The sequence below is a fragment of the Emys orbicularis genome, chromosome 17, assembly GCF_028017835.1.
Source record: "Emys orbicularis isolate rEmyOrb1 chromosome 17, rEmyOrb1.hap1, whole genome shotgun sequence".
NCBI lineage: Eukaryota > Metazoa > Chordata > Testudines > Emydidae > Emys > Emys orbicularis.
Genome location: NC_088699.1, coordinates 14,177,416 through 14,195,459, shown reverse-complemented (window position 1 = coordinate 14,195,459; position 18,044 = coordinate 14,177,416). Strand labels below are relative to the sequence as shown.

At 42.7% G+C, this 18,044-nt stretch overlaps 1 protein-coding gene across 1 annotated transcript in view; it reads left to right on the top strand.

Moving 5' to 3' along the window:
- GALNT17 (polypeptide N-acetylgalactosaminyltransferase 17) overlaps window positions 1-16,284 on the top strand; it is a 278,406-nt gene extending 262,122 nt beyond the window's left edge. Inside the window, exons 8-11 of the mRNA XM_065418385.1 lie at window positions 2,899-3,036; window positions 4,730-4,825; window positions 15,307-15,474; window positions 16,156-16,284. Coding sequence (XP_065274457.1) covers window positions 2,899-3,036; window positions 4,730-4,825; window positions 15,307-15,474; window positions 16,156-16,284 — 531 coding nt within the window. The remainder of the gene's footprint in view (window positions 1-2,898; window positions 3,037-4,729; window positions 4,826-15,306; window positions 15,475-16,155) is intronic.
- Window positions 16,285-18,044: the final 1,760 nt, after the last annotated feature.

Below are 18,044 nucleotides of genomic sequence, written 5' to 3'. Positions count from 1 at the left end.
TTATTTTTTTAACATCTTAAATAAACAGTACATAGCTGTCTTTTGCATCATGATACTGATGGTGCAAATAAGCATAGCTTATTATAAGTAATATCCTTTGATGGAGGATATTACTGGAGGACATAGAAGTCCGTGGAGCTATGCCGATTAACACCAGCTGAGGGTTTGGCTTGTTGTTTCTGAAGATTCAACACACAATGTATTTGCCTCATGCTTCAATTCATATTTACTGTGTATTTATATCACTGACATTACCCAGCAAATTTAGTCTTTCTGTGGGATTAAAGACAGAAAACAATCAAATCTTTCTGCACACTCAGTAAATGTCTTTTTAACACACTGTTTCATGTGGTGAATGTACATTGCATGCCTTGCTACACAGACCCATAGTAACAGGAACCATCGCTTCCATAATAGCAACATCATTGTAAATTCTCCAACTTGTAGCCCAAGCTCATTCTGTTGAGTGTATTCCACAAAAATTGTTGGGAAAACAATTTCTATTCCAAGTTCCCAGCCTTCAACACAGTGCTTTACAAATATAGGCTAAGTAGGGTCTCTGCCCTGAAGACCTTAGTTTAGAGACAAATAGCATTTAGAAACCATGTTTACAGATGCCTTAGATACACAAACATCCAAGACAATGGAACAGCTATTCATGAAATGGGCTCCAATTCCAACAGATATGTGTTTGTGTAGCTGCTGTAAATAGTACAATACATTGTGATATCCTTGGTGGCTACGTTTACTCCACATAAATGCTTGAACATAAGTGTCTGCCTATGTGGGCCAGTTTACAGGATTGGGGCCTCGGCTTGTAGTACTTCATGCCTCCAATAGCAGTTGTGCGTGAACATTAGATAGGGCCTGATCCAACTCTCCATAGAAGTACATAGGAAGACTATTGACTTGAGTGGCTGTGTCACTAGTGAACAGAGTTGTTTACCTATGCCCTTATTAAATTTTAGTTTCAAGGAGCCACTCTGGATGTCCATATCCAGGCAAAACTCCTTTTGACTTCAACAGGAGCTTCTGCTTGCAGAGGGATTGCCAAATATATGTTTAGGCTTTATAGGGCACATCCAAACAAAGATGAATTCCATTTAGTACAGCAGCCTGTCGTCCTGTTACAGTAGAGTCTGCTTGTAAGAAAACACCATCCTTGAGGGATGAGCGTTTTGAGCGTGCTGCCATTGTGGTCTGAAGAAAGGTTATGTCTGTGGAGATTTACTGGCATTTGGCCACGCAGTAACGTAGCCTTTGTTCTTTGTCAGAGAACAAAGGGTACTTCGTTGCGGTTGATTAGGTACTAACCTTCTGAAAGGGCTTCCTGATTTGACATGCTGGGGACTGCAGATGGTCCCTAATTAATATGCTGTTGTGAAACACATGAGCTGGGGCTAAAAGATCTGAGTGTTGTGGGTATTCCAAGTGCATGTGATGAAGAAAGAGAGTTGGCAGGAGTCTGACTTCTGACTGCTTTCTGGCTTTCCTTAGGCTGTATCTGCAATCATTCCTGGCTAACTTGGGATAGGGTTGTAAGCAAGTTGAGTGGGCTCAGACCCAAGCCTTAGACCTTTCTGTGTAAGAGGCAAGTGAATAAAAGTTTCTTTGGGGGGCTTGCTCTTGGGATGAATTTTTGTTTGTTTGTTTTTTTGGGGGTGTTTTTTTTTTTTTTTTTGGAGCTTACCACGGAGAGTAGAAAATTAGATTCCAAGCTTTGAGGTCAGTAGAGTTCTATGCTTAAGGAGCAGCGGGAATCTCCCTAGTAATGGTCTTAAAAGAGCAGCTGAGTCTTTTTCAAATGGTTCAGGAATTTTCTATGGGCATTATTAGTCACCCTGTGAGGGTTTAATTTTAAAGTACACTTGTTCATATCCATTATAAAACCTCTTCAGTGCAAACATATTGACTCCTTTTTGTTTTTATATAATATATAGAACATGTTTGCTCAGTGTAAAACACCATGCACTGAATATTTCAGTCTGACTGGTTTGTGGGCCTCCTTAGCACATCATCCCAGCTCACTTCATCCAGATTTTATACCCAGTCTTACCTGTCGAAGTTGAATCATACTTGAAATTGTCTGGAGGTTTTCCTGAGGTTCAGCCTAAACTTAATTGTCTCCATAATTTTATTCTATTACTCTTGGTTATATTCTCCCATGATGCCCTAAGTCTTTTTTTCTTTTTCTTTTACACCTTCCTAAACATGCTCACTCCTCAGCCATCTCTTAGCGAAGATTCATGAATTTCGTTCTTTTAGGAGGGACAGATTTTTAAGCGTACAGTACCCACAACTGGGGCCAGATTTTCACAAGAGCTCAGCACTCAGTCCCTCCCCCTCTAATAACCTATGGCCAGATTATCAGCACGTTGGTCACTGAGCTCTTTTGGAAAGACGGACTCTTACTTTGGTGCCTAAATAGGAACTGAGCTCTTCTGAACATTTTGGGCACTGATCCCTTCAGGAAATTCTCTGGCTTTAGGGACTGATCCAAAGCCCACTGACTAATGGTCTCTTAATCTTTCCTCAAAAGTCAGTTCTTCCAGCTTCCTAAATCTTACTTGTCGTCTCTGAATTCCTGCCCACTTCACATCAATCTGAGTACTATTTCTTCCTGTTTGTTGTGGCTATGAGATACTTGCCTTTCTATTGACCTTCTTGGACAAAGTGTGTTTTGTGGTTTTTTGTTTTGTTTTGTTTTGTTTTTAAGAAATGGGTGTGTGTGGGTTTTGAAAATAGCATAGTCCACCTGTATGTAGAGCGGCTTTTGGAAATCTTCAAGCTGTTCGGCAACCATATCAGAATTCAAGGAAACCCAATCCCTTTGTTAAATAACATGGCAAGAATAAACTCTTACCTAAGGTGCCGAGTGTGTCTTTTTTTCTTTTTCAGAATCCAGGCATTGACATTGGGGATGTCTCAGAGAGAAAAGCATTAAGAAAAAGCTTAAAGTGTAAGAATTTCCAGTGGTACCTCGACCATGTTTACCCAGAAATGAGGAGATACAATAATACTATTGCCTATGGGGAGGTAATTAAGACAAAGCATGCTCTTAACACAGATTGATAAGTATCATACTGTATGATGGAATGACACATGAGCATGCCAATGTGTATATAATCAGAAACACCTTTCAAGATGATCCTGAATAGCTGCATTTTAGAATCTGTTCACCGTTCCCTATAATGTTTTGAGCTTTAGGTTCATTCCCGATTTTGGGGGGTCCCATATATACCGAAACATTTAAATAGTTACCACAATATTGTGTATGGTGCCTGCTAACTCCATTGGATAAGCCTGTGAGAGAGTGTGTGTGTGTGTGTGTGTGTGTGTGTGTGTGTGTATAATATATATAATATGTGTGTGTATGGAATGTGCTGTCCTATTGTAGTAATTTCTTAACTTACACTTGACCTAACTTTTGCCAGTTTGCAGGGGCCTGGACATATGTGCTCTATAGGGTGTAATCCTTTGCCCCAAAGCCATACCATTGTGCCATGTAAAGAGACTGAATTCAGTATTGACTGGCATTGGGACCACAGGAGAATTATAAAAACAGCTATTCACAAAAATTAAGTAGTAATGATCCATTGCAATACATTTCCCATGGAATAATGACTGCCCTGGCGGAGTTGCTGAAACAGCCCATGGATCCCAAGAACATGTCCCACACCAAGGTTATTGATGTCTTTTAAGCTGAAAATAGAGACAGGAATTTTTAATATGTGATATAACTTCAATTGGTGGCTATGGGGAGATTCTGGAGAACAAATGACTGTACACATTAGCAAATCTCATTGCTTGACTCATCACTCAACAGTTCATTCACTTTACAGTATAAATGGTACACCATGTCTGTATTAGTATGTGCAAGCTTCTCCTTGAGCCTAAAAGATCTTTTCAGTTTCCTCAATTTTTCCCAGGCCAGTAGTATTTCCCATCCCTCGGTTACCCTCCTTCTCCTAAGTTCCTTAAAAATGCCTGACTAATGTCAACACTGCACCAGTTTCACTTGCAGCCACAGCTTGGATCAGCATTATGATTTAAAAGCTATAAACACTCTGCAGTCTTGCCCACAAGAAGCACTGCATTGATCCCTATGCTCTCTATTACTCTTCCGAAAAGGGGTGTTGCCAGTGCTTGCTGCCAACTGCAACATGGGCACAAGAGCTGAGAGCTCTGACAATGTCTCCAAGATGGCTGACGGCGTCCTCTGGGTCCCTGAGCAAATGGGTTGGGACTTTTGCCTAGTTGCTAGGCCTGTGTCCCATCCTGCTCTCTCATGGTAGCATGAAAAGGGTTCCTGGTGCCCTCTTTCCCACACACTTCATCATTGCACCCACATAAGACACTCTGAATGTTATTTCAGGGCTTCTAGAGCACTTCAGGATAAAGAATAAGGAGTGCTGCATTGACCCCCAAACCATACAGTGGAAGACTTGAAAACATCACCACCACACATGTCTAATATCCTAAATACAGAGGCAACTGAAATCATTGCAATTGTCAGTAAACAATAGGTTTTTAGTGGTGGCTATTGTATAAATGCAAGTCATTATTAAAACTATTGTGTATGCAGCACAGAAACCTATTGCGTATGATGTGGTAAAGCATCTTCTCTTTTCCATAACACTAAAGGCCGGGGACTTCACTGTGATCATGGGTTACATTCTTCCCTCCCGCAAGGGACAGACACGTAAATATGCAATGTTTGTTTCTACAGCTTCGTAACAACAAAGCAAAAGATGTATGCCTTGACCAGGGTCCACAGGAGAACCACACAGCAATACTGTATCCATGCCACGGCTGGGGACCTCAGGTTAGGATTTATTTTCTGTTATACAGTGTGCACAAGTAACAGAGAATCGGCCGAGATAGCTGCAAAGCATAATAAAGACATGCAGTGGGGTCTGTTCATTTAGACTTTCAAATGACAAGGCTGGTCGTCATCTGAAAAATGAAGAGGGTGGGGGGGGGTTATATTTTTTCCATTCACTTAGAGCAATTTTCCAAATTAAATTACCATAATCTTGAGAGAGCTGTGCATAAAATCTTAATTTAAAAACGACATGGATAAATAATGCTGAAAGCAAATAGCCAATCAGCAAAATAGAGCATGCACACGTAACACATTAAGGCATTTTATTTTTCTGTTACCAGCAGGGTAAAGAGACACATAGGAAAACAAAGCAAATGGTGGTGGGTTTTTGTTTTCCCCCTCCCCCCGATGGCATAACTAGAATGTTCTTTCAACTAGGTGAGGACTTAAATGGAGCCTTACTAGACCTTAGCCTCTTACTTGTCCAAGAAAATATGGGCCAACCAAAAGGCTCTTTGAACCATTGTGTTAATTCAGATCACATTCTGGGCTAAAGATCATGGTGTGTTTTTGTGGTATTATGGCTCACCTTAGCCCATGATATAATTTTATCCTTCAATATTTTAAAAAGAAACGTAGTAAATTCACTACACTTGAATGGTGCTGGCTGGACAGCCCTGGAGTTGGAAATCCTATGAGTAGCTATAGAATAGGTACTGCATAAACAGTGCCAATGCATCCATCCTTAAAGCTGGGGGGATGGATCCTGTGCTGTGCTTCCAAGATCTGCAAGCCTCCAAGGATAACTTGCCAAGGCTCCTTTATCACTTTGCACCCTTCTCTTATTCTGGCCTGTATGTCTACTTTTGTGCTTCCTCTTAACCTGGGAGCGCAATCCTGTTCACATCTGCCAGGTAGTCATCACCTTTTTCATTGATATCCCTCCTCAAAATGCCCTTCTTCCATGGAGATGGAGAGGGTCCAAAGCAAGTTCATGATACTTCTGGAAGTAGAAGAGCCATAATACGATAGGCCACTTATTGTTTCATTTTTTTTCCCCCTACCTGACCAAAAGCAGGAGACACCAGAAATCATTAAATTCCAGCCCAACCAAACCCAGGAAATATTGGAACTGGTTCTCATGGGATCTGCAGCCCAATCTATATATACACACCCAAGAGGTTTTTCAGATAATTTAGCTAAAGATCCAAGTTTTTGGGTGTGTATCCAACTTCAACCTCTGAAGTGCTTGAGATTTACCCATTGTTATAGGAGCACAATCAAGCGATAGGTGAGGTGGAAAGGATACAGATGGAGCATTCCACAGTCAGTGTGCTCAGAGAATACATGCACCAGTAGATATTGGCTACATCTGGAATTGGGAAGGCAAACCTGCCGGCAACCCATCTTTCATAGTTCTCTTTTCTTCTGTTGCTCCCCTCTTACCTTACTATAAAATCTGTGCACAGCACTGAACAATCAGGTCAAGCATTACTCGCCCTACCTCCTCTGGCTCAACATCTGAACTGAAGGGATTTCATCATTTGCCTTTTGCTAGAAAAACTTTTCCTGGATCATAAGTGTGCCAAGATCCACTCCACAGCCAGGTAGAGTTTTATTTATTAGAAGGCAAGTCATCTGCCTTTGAGTGGGGTTTTTTGAAGGGGAAGGACTGACTGTTATTCCAGAGGCTCTGGAAACTTTATTGCCTGTGATATATTATTTCCCTTGCTCTACTATCTTGGTTTTGGTTTTTGATTCCCTCTGTCTTCCAGATGGACAGCATCATGTATATCGCCCTATACGTGACAATGTCTTCTAATGGTAGATTTAAAAACAACAATCTAAAACCAACTCTACCCAAGCAAAGCACTACACTTCCACACAGTTCTCGCCTGGGGCAGAGGATGAGAAACAAAATTAGCCACATGGATTAAAAGCATTCCTATACGACAGTAATAAGGGGATATATAAAATTATACAGAATAGAATCCGAGATCCAAGGTGCCTTTATAAATTGCCACTGTTTGACAAGTTCACTCTACCTACAAAGTGAGCTCCCTATCAAGCCTTTATCTCAAAAGCGGGAGGGATAGCTCAGTGGTTTGAGCATTAGCCTGCTAAATTCAGGGTTGTGAGTTCAATCCTTGAGGGGGCCACTTTGGGATCTGGGGCAAAAGCAGTACTTGGTCCTGCTAGTGAAGGCAGGGGGCTGGACTCCATGACCTTTCAGGGTCCCTTTCATTTCTAGGAGATAGGATATCTCCATTTATTATTATAAAGAAAAGTGCATAAGCGTCTACAAGGACTCAGGGTGAAGTCTTAATTCCTGGTCCCAGTTGTTCTGTAAGCCAACATCTCCATGTTTTCTGGGGTCAATAAGGTTCTCATTGGAAGTTGTGAGAAAGGAAGGCTCTAAGGTTTATTCTGCTGTTTCTTCTACCAGTGTTGCCTGAGAGAGCTCAGGGCTGCAATTGCATTCATTAAGATCAAAACTGTGAAATATAACACAATAAAGACCATCATAGTAAGTGCTCACCAGATATTTGCATAATAAAAAGCTTGCCTAAGGAAACCAATTTCTCACATACACCAGAAAGGAGTGCAAGGGGAAAAAGGACTCCTGCAAGACAGAAAGGTTCCTAAACTTGTTTGAGGTAATTAATTCATTGAAAAGATTTGCAGTTAAAGCATTAGTTTTCTGGCTGAGCAAAAAGCTGTTCCAGCCCATGTAACTGATTCCAGCCATGCTCTGGCTTCACACTGTAGCTTTAGCGGTGGTAGGATAGACTATCAGAGATGTTTGTCAAACTCATGTTTGAAAATTGTCTCTCTTCCTCTCTCTTGTGGTAGCACTTGTATATAATCAAGCTCTTTTATAGGATTTTTTTCCCCATCTGTCTATCATAAAGCTCTTTACAAAGGAGGTATTGTTATTCCCATTTTATGAAAGAGGAGACGATTATGGTAGAGTTCAAGTTTACAGCAAGGCCTTGGTGTCAGGTAGACTTGATCCAGTGACTGGTAACTTGCCCAAAGACAGGGCCTGATATTGGCTCTCGTGGGGTGACCAGCAATGGCTTCAACTGCTCAGCTCACCTCAGTGCACATGGTTCACCAGCACTATTCCCATCAAGATGGTACTCTAGTTAGGGCACTAGCCTAGGACTTGGGGAGACGTGAGTTCAAGTCCCAGCGCCAGGACAGATTTCATATGTGACCTTGGGCAAATCACTTAGTCTCTCTCTGCCTCAGCTCCCCATCTGTAAAATAGCAGCACTGAGCTACCTCAAAGGGGTCTTGGGAGGATAAATATATTCACGGTTACGAGGCAATTGGACAGTATGATGAAAGGGGCCATATAAATACACAGGAAAATGAATAAATAGAAGGCTCCCTTGCTGTAAAGGCCCTGGGTAATTTCAGGGGCTCTGATGTGTTCAGATACAAGTTATCTTCCCTCGTGGCTTTCAGCTGGAAAATTTGCATGCCCATGTGTCAGAAATGCCCTAAGAGAGCCATCCTCAAGATATTTCCAGCCTGACCTTTGAAGATTCACAAGGGTAGAGTAGTTCCAGTTAACATCTCAGTGATGGGATACTAGCTCACACGGAAGCTGAACTGAACTCTTTTGTAGGGCCACCTGTACTTAGCATGGGATCAATTCACAGTTAAGCCTTAAGGCGAAGATGGATATCCTATTCTTTGTACAAAGGGAAGGATAAACTAGATCAGCCAGTGATGTAGCTCTTTACTAAACATAACTTAGCCACTGTTGTGAATGTGCCATTTAATAATAATTATGCACAAACTGCATATTGTACTGTGTAGATGGAAGCTTTTGCCTTTAAGTTTCTGACTGTATGAGAAACTAAACTGATACTGCCTGCTAACCTTGGACTTTGAGATGAATAACTAAAAGCAAGTTTTTTCTTCCACTTTTTTTTTTTTTTTTTTTTATAATTAAGCTTAATGATGTTTTCTTTTCCTATGTGGTGATCTGAATTAAAATGTTGCGTTGCTGTTTGTTTGGCTGGCAGGCTCAATGAAACCAGCTCAAAGCAGATTTTTCTTCCTGTTCTTTCTGATCCACGTTGTTCCTTTCCTCTCCAAACCGTGAAAGAAACAATGACCCCAATTAATGTAGGCATCTAAGGGTATGCCCAGCTGCTCCAAAAAAAGAGAATGGCATTTGGGCACATAAAGCAAACATTTACAAGCCAAAGGGCTAGTTAGATTTGTCTGCTAAGTTATTTTGGTGTTCTGGTAAAATGCAATCTGGCTTCAGAGCCTTGCGGTCAGACACATAGTGCAGCTTGTATTGCCGATTAGATTTTTTTTTTTTTTTTTTTTTAGCTATTGCTCAAAGTAACTCCATGCCCGCATTTGTCTCCTGGCCTTTTTTGTTGTTTTGTTTTGTTTTGTTTGTTTGTCTCCTCTGTTTATCTTCCCTTTAGTGTTCCTTCTTTCATATAAGGCTTTCATTCATTTCTAGGTTAATTCATCACCAAGCGTGAATGATGAGGAATCCCTTTATCCTGTAATTAAATTGAATCTGCTCTTGGACTCACTTTGTTAGCTTTACCTTTTAAGTGATATATCATTACTGCAAAGTGTTTTGATGATGTATTATAGTCATGTCATTGGAGTGACAGAACTGTGGTGATATATTAGCATAATAGAAGGCACTATAATACAAGATAATGTCCATCCAGCAGTGCCTTCCATTTAATTATAGGATAAAATATGTTTTCCTCAAACAAATTTGTTAAACAGCAGGACGCTGGGACAAAGCCACTAATAGTGAGATAATCCAGAAGACTGGTGTATCATGGGGGACAAGTAGCATTTAGATTGAATTATTTAAATAAGAAAATACTGTACTCTTATGTATTGTGGCTAGTTGAGAATCTGCCCTCTGCAGAAAAGAAGCTAAACAACTCTAAATTATTTTTCAGTAGTCAAGGAACATCATCAAGACTTATTTCCCAGGTCCTAAGAAGTCTAATTAACTTTCTTCCATCACAGAGGAGCAACCAGGCAGAAATAGTAATCAAAGAGTGTATATTGTTAATGTCAGGTTTACAAATGAGGAGATCAAACTGAATGATGCACCAGTGCATTTGTAGAGTGAGAGGCTTACCCAACTGTGTTTAAATTTGCAGAAGCTGCAGGTTCGCTAAATAAATTATGTAATCTTTACTTTACCCCTCCTTCCCTCTTAAAAACATAGGCAGCTGCTACCTCCTTTGAACAGAGACAGAGCTCCACCATCCTCTTCTGCATTGGAAAGATATTTAGAATAGTGATACTTGGAGGTTCTGGGGCCAGTCCCTTAGCACAACCTCACTTATTAATTTGGGGGTTAGGTTGTGCATCCCTTATGTTGGTGAGCAGTTACTTAGAGGCACAGTCTCATGGGGCTACACGTGGACGTGTTCAACCCTGCCCAAAGTCAGCAGTTAGCCTGAGACAGTGTAACTCCATATTAATTTCCTTTAATGGTGTGGTCACTAGATTGTTGTTGTTGTTTTTTAAGGGGTCCTCTTGGATTCCTTCCCTTTCCCCTGTTTTTCCCTCTTACTCTTCCCTTCCCCCTTTCTAAAAATCCTCACATCATAGTGGTCTGATAGGGTATGTCAGTACTGCATGCTAAGCCCAGGCTCAGGTCTGAGTCCAAGCCCCCCTTCTGTCCACACTGATCAGACTCGCTCAGGTCAGCACGCACTCAAGACCTAGGTTCTCAGACCCTGCTGAGGGGGTTGATCAGAGCCCCCGAAGTCCCACTGAGACTCAGATCTAAGCTCTGTTTTACAATGTGGACACAGGTCAAGGCATGGACTCAAGTCAGAAGGTTTTCAGTAGGGACACATGAACATGACTGAGAGACCCAGGTTCAGCAATTTGAAACCCAGGCTTTCCGTGCTGTGTAGCTGCTGAAACACGGGCTTGGAAACACCCACTCCACAAGCCTGGGTCTCACTCAGGTCTATAATGCAGTGTAGACCTACCCATAGAGGTCTTGTTATGGTAATTCCTATGGTTTTGCTTCCTCTCCTTCTACCCAATCCCTAGAGATGTCCATACTCAGCCGCAGCATGTTCAGTCCCTGCCAGTGCGGGACTATTCATGAATACTAACATGTTCTGTAGAAGTTAGCAGTGTAGAGTACATCCATGAGAAGTAACATCTCACAGCCTGCCATTTTGATCTGTGGAAAGTGTGACACCCAACACTCCCCACAACTTCTATGCACTCTCACTTGCTGAAATGTGGGCTGGGCCTCCTTGGCGCACATAGCCGGGCGGGCGGGGTGGGGGGGGAAGAACAGTGGTGGAGGCAGATGAGCTGGGGAATGGGGCCAGGCTGCCTGTGAGAGTCAGGCCTAGGCTCTGCATGCAAGTTGGGGCCAGGCTCCCTGTGGGACTTGCTGCCCTGGTTCTGGGGCAAGCTCTGTTGCCACTTACATGTGGTCCTGGCCTTGAATGGTCCCTCTCTGCCAGCTGGTGTGGGCCAGGCCTCCCAAGCAGCACCAGCTCCTGCATGACCACAGGGCCTTCACCTTCCACTTCTGTGGGTGAATGGGGGCTGGGAAGAGCACAGAGCTGGGACAAGGGAGCCCTGTTGGTGCCAGCCCCTCACAATGCCTCCAGGGGTCAAACCACTGAGCTATCCCTCTTATAAAATAGATTTTAGGTCCTGCATCCCCCCCAATCTGCCCACATACACTTGTCCCCCCAGTACCTCTGCCCTGAGGGGCCTGCACACCTCTGCGCTGAAGGCAGAGTATGTTACTTCAGCTGAGGGCACCAAAACCATAACTTCAACAATGGTGGCAGTAACTTTAGAACCAAAACATCACAACTTTCATTCATCCTTCATTCAAAACACAAGGGGACTTGTACTCCTCAGTCACTTAAGCTTATTTGAAAATCACACCCTTAAACTTATTTAACTCATCAAGGCACGTGCACAACGTTAACTCTCCGAAACAGCCTTTTCCAGCAGTGATGCTTTCCAGGAATAACTGTCCTCCACTTTGAGCTGATGAAAAAGACTGAAGAGTAAAGCAATTGCAAGCTCTGTTTTGGTTGACAGTGAACTAGATCAAATAGTTTGCAATATGCTGAAGTCGATCCAGAAATGCATTCTGGGCTTTATTTATCTGGCTATTATACCAAGTAGGTTGCACATCTACTATATCCACTGTGATAGATTTCTCATAAGATCCGTGTTTGTTCTTCAGATTATTTCATTTTCCCATTGCCCCTTCCCCTCAGGACCTGATTTGATTTTTGCTCTAGTTACTTTTCCCACCACATTAGGAGATAACATCTAAGCACAGAAATTTTATTGCCTTGTGGGCAGTAGGCCAACAGGGTAAAGAGAAGCTGCCAAACATAATGAAAGGAAAGATGCCTAATACAATAATTATATACATGGTCACTAAGGTTTTAAAAGCACATAAAGAAAAATATTTGTACTGCATGCTTGTGCTTGTCGATGGATTTCTTAAAGTCACAGTGTTAAAGGAAGGAGTTTGATATTTAGTCCTTGAAAGATTTGTGAGCTACTGTTCAAATACTAATTCAGTTTGGTTGCTTTACTAAAACACATGCTGTCAGTCAAGAATTTCACTGCTGAGGATTTGAAACATAAAAACATCAGCGCCATTAAAAACAGATAATCCAGAATGTCACCATTCTGCAATATTTGATTTGCTCTTAGAGTAATTCTAATGCTCTGTTCATATGGTAGCCCTCATTCCAGACAGTCTCATCACACGTTGCAGAGTTGAAGTAATTAAACTCCTGTGATGCCAGGTGAGCATTATACCTGTTTTGTAAATGAATAACCTGAGGCACAGAGAGGTTAAGTGTCTTGCCCAGGGCCTATTCAATGGGTCAGTGGCAGAGTTGGGATTAGACCCCAGCAGTCTTGATTTATATTGTGCTGCATTAATCTCTAGAAAGCACTTCTTTCTGTTCTGACCCAACCCTAACACAACTGAAGGCTCTGGCGAAAATCACAGGGAAAAAGAACTTGTCAATGCACAGTCAGGGGAAGTTTGATCATGATGTTACATGTGTTCTTCTGCATCAAAGCTTTCTTCAGTGCAAGGAGCGCGTGGTGGGCAGAATGGCTGGGGGACAGTGGCCTTTGTTGTGAGTTACCGTAGCTTAGGTCTTGCTTAGATTTACACCACTAGAATAATGTTCTTAAGGAACCCTACAGCAGGGGCGGCTTGGCATTGCATAGCCCTCTCCTGTCCTCAGCCAGTTCTAGCCAGAATCCATCCCCCTTTGCCCCACCTGGAGAGAGAACCTGGGAAGTTCAGCACCAAACGTTACCACAACCCTGCCAAATGATCTGAAGGAGTTGATGAAGCTGTCAGTAAATAGCACGCTACTGGTGTAGTGCTCTGCTCTGTTCAATGTTGATATCAATCGGCTGCGTGCGTGTGTTCCCTCAGTGTGCTGTCCCAGCTCTGTGCAGATAGCTGACACAGCAGACCCCGAGAGAACCCCCAATGACCACAGACTCTAGTAAGGTACGAAGTCACGTCGGCCAGGTTTATTGTCGAAGAGAAACACAGTCTCCAGCTTTCCCTGGCATAGAAGTCCAAGGTGCTGCTAGCTAGTACATATGTGCTCCCTGACAATGGACTCAGCTCAGTCAGTGGCAGGACTTTCCACTGCCCCCTAGGCTGGACAAAGATATCTACTCAGGGATGCATTCTTATACACAGGTACAAACAAGTTACACATCACTCCTGACGTATTGAGGTGCAACCCCCCTACGTAGTAATGTACAGCCCCACTACGTAGTAAGATGCCGCCTCTCACCTTTTACATGTTGGTTCGAACAAAACAACTCTATCCATCATATTACCCTTTTGGCTCTGTCTTTAGGATGGGTCAGCTTGTTCCTTGTTGTGTGTGGAATGTACAAGTATGCAAATGTTCTGATATCTGGTGTCCAGTACCTTTTAGGTATGTCTCTTTTTGCAGCATCAGCCCTTTCCTTGCCAGCTTCTGTGAGCAGGGCCTGCCTCTGGCTCACAGCTTAACTTTGCTTTATGTTAGCAAAGTCTTGACCATTACTTTAGTTCAAGCCTCAGGCCTCATACTGGGCCTCTGATACGGGTTTATGTTTCAGGGCCTCATCTTACTACAGCATGCAGTTATGGTCACTAGCCACTAGAGAGAGACACAGTCATGCATGCCAACCCAGAGCAATGCACTTGTATGTCTAAACCAACATAGTGAAGTAAAGATGAAATTCGAAACAAATACCTTAATAATCAGTATCTGCTTTTATTGGTTCAAGTCAAACCCCTTTACATTGTTTTTAACTTGATTTTGGATGTTTAATTATTCCAACCAAGATAGCCATAACTCCCAGTGTGATTTACTGCCTCTCTTTAAGCATCTGGGTCAGAGATATATTCAGTTAATTAATGTGCTGAATACTTCTCATTTGTCTGCTGGATAATAGAGTGATTCATAATTTAAATAAGCAGCTGTGTAAATCTTTCCCCTGAATTATAAAAGGCAGGCTGCTGTCATTCTTCTCTTTTCACTCTGTGAATTTAAATACGTCTAGGGAAATATTTTTTTAAACAGTGCAAATATATCAGCCCTTTCTTAAACAACTGTGCAGATCATTGGACAATCAACAACACGAAGGGACATGAGGGGGGCAGTCGTCTTCCTATAGCTAATTTCTGCCCAGTAGCAAGACTTCATTCTTTCCATGGCTGAGGACAACACAGCTCGGATGCCTTCCTCTGGTGCTATCATTCAACATTTCCTCCAGAACAGACAGAATTTTCAGGGTGCATGGGAGGAGCGAGATATACAGTTATGCGTTAGCAGGATACTGATGGATACTCCAGTGTTTGGAAATGGTTACACCAAGAGGCTTTTATATCATCTATTGCTATATACACATATGGGGAACAATATGGGGGATCTAAGATTGGATCAGTTCGTGAGGGACGTGATCACAAATCAAATCCTTCACTTGGCTATCCTTACCTATTGGCTGCTATTTTTTACCTATGCCTAGAATAGCTGGAGGGCTGCTCTGGACACACCAACAATGGCATTTAGTTGTCAAAAGAAGAACCCACAGCTAAGCATCTCAGAACCACTAGAATGGTCCAGCATGCCCAAAAATAGCCAGCTGGTTGCAATCTAAAACCACCATGGCTAGCATAGTATCAACACCAAATAAAGGCCAAAGGATCCCACCCCACGGGGTTGTTAGTAATTAAAGCCCAGAGCCATAAAGGTATTTAGGTGTCAAACTCCCCCCCTGCCACCTGCATCTGTCTGCAAAACTGAGCTAGAAATCTCCGGAGACAGGCTTTTGCATGTCATTCCCATCTCCTGTACTCACTAGCTCAGTCCATTCTGCATCTCTTCTCTAATCACACTCGAGAAGTACTAACAGTCTTTTTCCCCCCACCACCTCAGCTTGCCCGCTACACCAAGGAGGGATACCTTCACTTGGGGGCCCTTGGGACCACGACTCTCTTGCCTGATACCCGCTGCCTCGTGGATAACATGAAAAGCCGGCTCCCTCAGCTCCTTGATTGTGAAAAGGTCAAGAGCAGCCTCCATAAACGCTGGAATTTCATACAGGTTTGTGAGGATGGGGCTTTCGCCTGCTTCTTCTCCTCCCTTTAACTATGGCCTGTTTCACATATTCTCTTGTTTATAGCATGGAGGAAGTATTTCTGCAAAGGTAGGGGCTACTAGCCAACATGCTGCGAGAGGAGATGTTTTTGTGCCCCCTTTGCTACTTTTACTCACACAGAAATTGCTCAGCCTAAGAACAATATAACGTTGGTGAGATTAAGGATGTTTCTTCTTTTTCCTAAGTCTTGTACTGCTGGTGCATAAGGCCCAGAATTCGATATTCGCGTTATGTATCCATGCAGCCATAGATTCGTTACAAAATGGCATCCCAGAATAGGCTCATGTAGACCTCAGAGACTGAAAATTGCCTTTGTCTACGACGGGGGTATGTAATATATTGGCTAAATGTGGGTGATTATGTCTCCCTCACACAGAGGATAAGACCCTGCTACTTGCAGATTACAGATTTTCTCAGTTAGGTGAAGGGGCAGGGATATATGCATTTAGGGCTGAAGGATTTCATGGATTATTTTAATGGATATTATTTCTTAGTTTGCATTCATGCCCGCCCACCAAGTGCTAAGCACTTACCAGGCCCGAGGAAGACACAGTCCCTGTCCCAGCGATTGCATGCAGTCACCTGTTGGCTACACAGAAGGTACTTACCTGTATCTTTGATTTTAGAATGGTGCGATCCTGAATAAGGGGACTGGGCGCTGTCTGGAAGTGGAGAACAAAGGAATGTCCGGCATTGATCTAATTCTTCGCAGCTGCACGGGACAAAGATGGACAATTAAAAACTTCATCAAGTAAAGGTGTAAGGGCCAGAGCAGTCTGAAGAACTTAACTCACAACACAAGTGACTTGGACCGATCAGACAGGGATCCTTTTCACAACTTTGGAAAGAAAGAAATATAAAAACAGAGCTTTATTCACGGTATCAGGAGAGGACCTTGGGGGAAGTGGGCATTCGTGTTTTTTTTTTATTGTATATTAGTCTCTCACAGCTGATTCCAGCTGGGTGAAATTGCGTCAGAACTGTTATTTTCATCTAGCAAGAGCTCTCAAGGTATCACTTATTTCTGCTGGAATGAAGCCTGTGCAGTCTTATGGACAGTTTATTGACAGGGAAGTGCTGCTTTCACAAATGACTTGAAGCTCTTAGCAAGGGCCATCAAGGTTTATACCAGGACCAGAGTTAAGAGACCTTGGACAAACCCACTTGTCAAGCAAGAGCATTTGTCTGTATAAAACAGAAAAAGATTGCCAAGTTTGGAAGCCTAAAGTGAGCTGAGTTAAAGTTCTTAGGTGTTTTTAAATGTCTCCTCTCTCCCTTTCTCTCACCCACCTTCTTCTTCAACCTGGGACAGGCTGGCTTTAAAGTGACAGATCTCAAAGGCATCTCCAAATAGCCCCTTGATTTCCCTCTCCCAACAGCAGGATACCAACTATACATACAAAATGATGGGGCCTCAATTAGCTGTTACAACTCAAGAAAGCAATTTTGGCATCATCATGGATAGTTCTCTGAAAACATCTGTTCAATGTACTGGGGCAGTCAAAACAGCCAACAGGAGGTCAGGAACCGTTAAGGAAGGGATAGATAATCAGACAATAAATATCACAATGCCAATATAGAAATCCATGGTGCACCCACTTCTTCAATACTGTGTCCAGTTCTGGTCGCCCCATCTCAAAAAAGATATATTAGAATTGAAAAAGATACCAAGAAGGGCAACAAAATACAAGGGGTATAGAACAGCTTGCGTATGAGGAGAGATTAAAAAGACTGGGACTGCTCAGCTTAGCAGAGAGACGATTAAGGGAGGATATGATAGAGGTCTACAAAATCATAAATGATGTGGAGAAAGTGACTAAGGAGGTGTTCTTTACCCCTTCGCATAACACAAAAACCAGGGGGTCACCCAATGAAATTAATTAGCAGCACGTTTAAAACAAACAGAAGGAAGTACTTTTTCACACAGTGCAGTCAACCTGTGGAACTCTTTGCTGGGGAATGTGGTGAAGGCCAAAAGTATAAGTGGGTTCAAATCAGAATTAAATAAGTTCCTGGAGGGTAGGTCCAACAATGGCTGTTAGCCAAGAGGGCAGAGATGTAACCCCGTGCTCTGAGTGTCCCTAAATTCTGTGCAAGAAGCTGGGACTGGATGACAGGGGATGGATTACTTGATAATTGCCCTGTTCTGTTCATTCCCTCTGAAGCACCTGGCACCGGCCACTGTTGGAAGACAGAATACTGGGCTAGATGGACTATTGGTCTGACTCAGTATGGCCATTCTTGAATTCTTATCTCATGCCAATCCCTTCATTAAACTAAATCAGTTGAAATAAAAAAATATGATCTTCTGTTGCTTCCCCCTCCACTTAACACGCATGCCTCCTCCAGCAATAGCAAAACCCTGCTTCAGTCCATAAGGCTGTTTAAAGCAGTTATATCCCGTACCTTCCACCTTCTAACAGTTGCACTAACCCACCTCATGCAGAATGGATCTCCTTTTCCCACGCCTTTGCCAAATGGCATCGAAATCCCACCACCGCCCTTCTGAATGTGT